This window comes from Orycteropus afer, unplaced genomic scaffold (assembly GCF_000298275.1).
Source record: "Orycteropus afer afer isolate SDZICR_OR568_19922 unplaced genomic scaffold, OryAfe1.0 scaffold00056, whole genome shotgun sequence".
Taxonomy (NCBI): domain Eukaryota; kingdom Metazoa; phylum Chordata; class Mammalia; order Tubulidentata; family Orycteropodidae; genus Orycteropus; species Orycteropus afer.
This window is the reverse complement of record NW_006921643.1, coordinates 7328234-7332487: the sequence shown is the minus strand read 5'-3', so window position 1 is coordinate 7332487 and position 4254 is coordinate 7328234. Positions and strand designations below refer to the sequence as shown.

Genomic DNA, 4254 nt, shown 5'->3' with positions numbered 1-4254 from the left:
CTGGCTTACAAATCATTCAGTCCAGATGGGAGCAGAAAGATAAAGATCTTTAAGTAGGGGAAATGGAATTATAGACACTTAGAAAATATTTAAAGATATGGTAAAGCCGACTATTAGAATCTAAAATGGTGAATCTATTTGATTTTGATTTTGAGAATATTCTACTTTGACACAGGAAGCACAATACTGGAGTCAAAGAGCAGGAAATATAGTATTTATCACTAAGTAATGTGGCTCTGCAATGAACAATGTTTTGAGAAAACCAGTTTCTGACAACCAGGAATTGGCCTGGCACTCACAATGGTCTTCTCCTATTGAACATAAAAATTTTCCCAGAAAACTAACACCAGGAGGACTACTGTGACTCTGATGGAGCAAGATAAAAATAAGATTACTTCACAATCATGTTTGAGCATAACATGATAAAAACAAAAACACTGCCCAAACCACAAAAATGACCAGAGAGCCCCACTTCCTGGCTAACATGACTGAATGTCACTTCTTTACCAATTAAAGTTTCAACTCATTTTGTTTTTCCTACTTCCTAAATAAAAATCAATTAAGATCATAGAATCACTCCTACTTCCTTGAAAGCATCCAATTCAGAAATGCATACACATTTGCCAAAAGATATGTACAAGAATGAGGAGAGCAGCATGGTTCATAATAGGCAAACCCTGCACGAACCCAAACATTCATCTACAGTGTGATGGATAATACATCCAAGGCATATTTAGACATTGGAAGTCTGTATAGTAATGAGAATGAAAGCACTAAAATTAAAAGTAGTATCATGGATAAAGTTAACAAGTACCATGTGAAAAGAAGCCAGCCACGAAACAGTTCATGCTCTGTAATATTCCATTTATATAAATTCAAAACAGGCATAACTAACCCATGATATTGAAAATGAGGATCTCTGTTATCCTCACTTGGGTTTGTAGTGATTGTAAGGGGCAATTTGTGTAGAATCTGAAGTGCTGGTAATGTTTTCTTTTTTCATCAAGCTACTGGTACCAAGTTTTTTCACTTTGTGAAAACAGATTGAGCTGAACATCATAAAGGTATGTAAATCAATGAAGAACTTTGTTTTTAAAATGTTAGCCAATGAGAATCAGGGTTAGGGAAGAAGAGGAAGGAGGATATTGTTGCCTTTCTCCATAATGCTTTCTCACATATCAACTTGCTGTATGCATGTATTCCTTGGAAAGCATCTAAAACAAAATTATGTAAACTTCTTAATTTTGCTATTTATCATCAAATATATGTAGCATTTTATGAAACAGAATACTGAGAAAATACAATTAACATTTGAATTTATTAAGATGATTCATCATGACAAATTCCAATAAAAAGAGCAAAATTTTCAGGAGAATCAATGTGATACATCGATTTGGAATAGACACTATGTAAACAAATGTAAATGAATCTACACTGACTTTTCCAAATTTGGATAAGAGAAAGCTCAACGGACAAATCCATTACAAAAAAAAAAAAAAAAAAAGTCAAGACTATACCTGAAGGTGGAGGTATGACCTTCTGTCAGGTATAGCCTTCTCCATGACACTTTCAAACTCTATATGTAGGGAAGTTAAGGATAAATGCCAGAACAACTTGTATCATGATCAAATTCCTAATTGAATCCAAAGCTATTCCGGAATGTGGTGTTTTTATCAATTTCTTTGCTAGTGCTCTGGGGTGGGAGATTGGGGATAATCGGCTTCAGGAATTTGAAGTCATTGGTCCCGGAGTCTCCTGTCAGACATATCTCATACTGATAGCTGTGGGAGAGTGTCCCAGTGTTGGTGACATCCACCAAGTGGTCTGGAAAGTAGCTCTCAGGTACTGGATTGCGACCAACAGAGGCGGCCCTGTTCCTCCTGCACAGTCTCACCGCGACGAACAGGAGCACCGAGAACAGGAAGAGGGTCGAGACCGAGGCCAAAGCAATGACCAAGTAGACGGTGAGCGAGTCGGCCTGGGTCAATTCCTTGGCCACCTCCAGGAGCGGGAGGTAGGGCTGCGAGAAGCCGTCCACCAGGAGCACGTGTAGTGTGACGGTGGCCGACATTGGCGGCTCACCATTGTCCTTCACCAGCACGACGAGTCTGTGCTTGGTCGCGTCGCGCTCGCTCAGCAGCCTGGCGGTGCGCACCTCGCCATTGTGCGCCCACACGCTGAACAGCCCGGGCTCCGTGGCCTTGAGCAGCTGGTAGGACAGCCAGGCGTTCTGGCCGGAGTCGCCGTCCACTGCCACCACCTTGGTCACCAGGTAGCCCACGTCGGCCGCCCTGGGCACCAGCTCGGTGCAGGGCGCGGAGCCGTTCTGCAGCGGATACAGCACAAAGGGCGAGTTGTCATTTTCGTCCAAGATCACCACCCGCACCAGGGCCTCGCTGCTCAGCGCCGGGGAGCCTGAGTCGACCGCGCCCATGCGGAACTCGAAGGCTCGCAGGGCCTCGTAATCCAGCGACCTCAGAGCGAAAAGATGCCCGTTGTCCGCGTTCATGGAGACCAAGGAGGCAATGGGTAGGTGCGGGTCCTGGGGTGGCAGTAGCGAGTAGGTGACTTGGGCGTTGGTGCCTGAGTCTCTGTCTGTGGCGCTGACGCTGCCAATGTACAGGGCGGGGCTGTTGTTCTCCCGGATGTACAGGGTGTAGGAGCTTTGAGAGAAGGTGGGTGCGTTGTCATTGACGTCAGAGACCAGCACGGTTATGTTGTGCTCTGTTTTCAGTCTTGGGGACCCCAAGTCTGTGACGGTGATAGTGATGTTGTACTCGGCTCTGCTTTCTCTATCCAGTGGCCTCTCTGTCACTAGCATGTAAAAATTCTTGAATGTGGGTTTCAGGAGAAATGGGAGGTCGTCCTGGATGGAGCAAATCATCTTTCCGTTGTCCCCGGAGTCTGGATCTGAAACACTGAAAACAGCAACTACAGTTTCCGGGGCGTTTTCTGGAGTAGGGCTGGTGATGGTAGACATGGTCAGTTTGGGGGCGTTGTCGTTCACATCTACCACTTCCACAGCTACAGTGCATTTCCCTGAAAGGCCCCCGCCATCTGTGGCTACTATTTCCACGTTATAATATCGAGTTGCCTCGAAATCCAATATCCTTTTCAGACGAATCTCTCCCGTAATTTCGTCTATTACAAATGGTTGCGTAACTTCATCTCCTTGGAAGAGAGAGTAGGCTACATTCCCGTATGTTCCTGCATCTAAATCTCGGGCAGAGACAGCGACAACTAAAGATTTAAGGGGGCTGCTCTCCAGGACCTTTGCCTCATAGAGTGGCTGTGAAAACTCAGGGGCGTTGTCATTGATGTCAACGACTTCAATGCGGACTGCGGTGGTCCCAGACCTGGGCGGAGCCCCCCCATCCAGGGCAGTGAGGGTTAAACGGAGTTCAGGCTGTTCCTCCCGATCCAGGGCTTTGTCCAGCACCAGCTCCGGGTATTTTCTGCCATCTCCGCGATTATGCGTCAGAACGTGAAAATGGGAGTTGGGGAGAATTGTGTAGTCCTGAACAGTGTTGCTACCTATGTCAGAGTCCAGAGCTGTTTTCAAAGGAAACACAGTCCCTGGCTGAACGCTCTCTGGGATTTTAAGGAGCATTTCACTCTCTAGGAACTCTGGGGAATGGTCATTTATATCGTTGAGCTGCAGTTCAATTTGGACAAACTGCACCGGGTTTTCCAGTAATAGTTGGAAATGCAGTACACAGGGTTCTGTCGCCCCGCACAGCAACTCCCGGTCTAGTTTTTCGTATAGAAGCAAATTACCGGTCTTTACATCAAGCTGCAAGAGCTGTTTGTTTTCTTTGTGATGGATTCTCGCGCCCCGAGTGGCCAATCCCCCCACCCCGAGTCCCAGGTCTTTTGCCAGGTTGGCCACAATGGAGCCACTTTCTGTTTCTTCTGGCATGGAATACCTAACTGCCTCAGAGTCAGCCTCCCACAAAAGCAACAGTATAGCAAGAAAGGTAACTTGCCTGTTCTGCGGCGTTTTTGCTAGCGCAGTCTCCATTGTTCAGTCCTGGTCCAGAAAATCAGTTTCCTCAGCTCGGTATACGATCAATCCAGAAGATTTGGTTAAATAACCTTGAATTAGATATTCCTGATTCTGATTTGCACTGGTATGCCCTCTCTGAAGACCTCTGTCCCTAGAGCTTACCTAACATGCTTTCTTTTAGTAAGCATTTAGAGTTCTGATTCCCAGCTTAATGGCGCCTGGTGGGGGGATCCACAAACTGTTATTCA

The 4254-nt window shown here is 45.8% G+C and overlaps 1 protein-coding gene across 1 annotated transcript; it reads right to left on the bottom strand.

The window, feature by feature from the left end:
• Positions 1-1633: 1633 nt before the first annotated feature.
• Positions 1634-4021, bottom strand: LOC103195452 (protocadherin beta-5). The gene has a single exon (XM_007939029.1). The coding sequence runs from the start codon at positions 4019-4021 to the stop codon at positions 1634-1636; it is 2388 nt and encodes a 795-aa protein (XP_007937220.1).
• Positions 4022-4254: the final 233 nt, after the last annotated feature.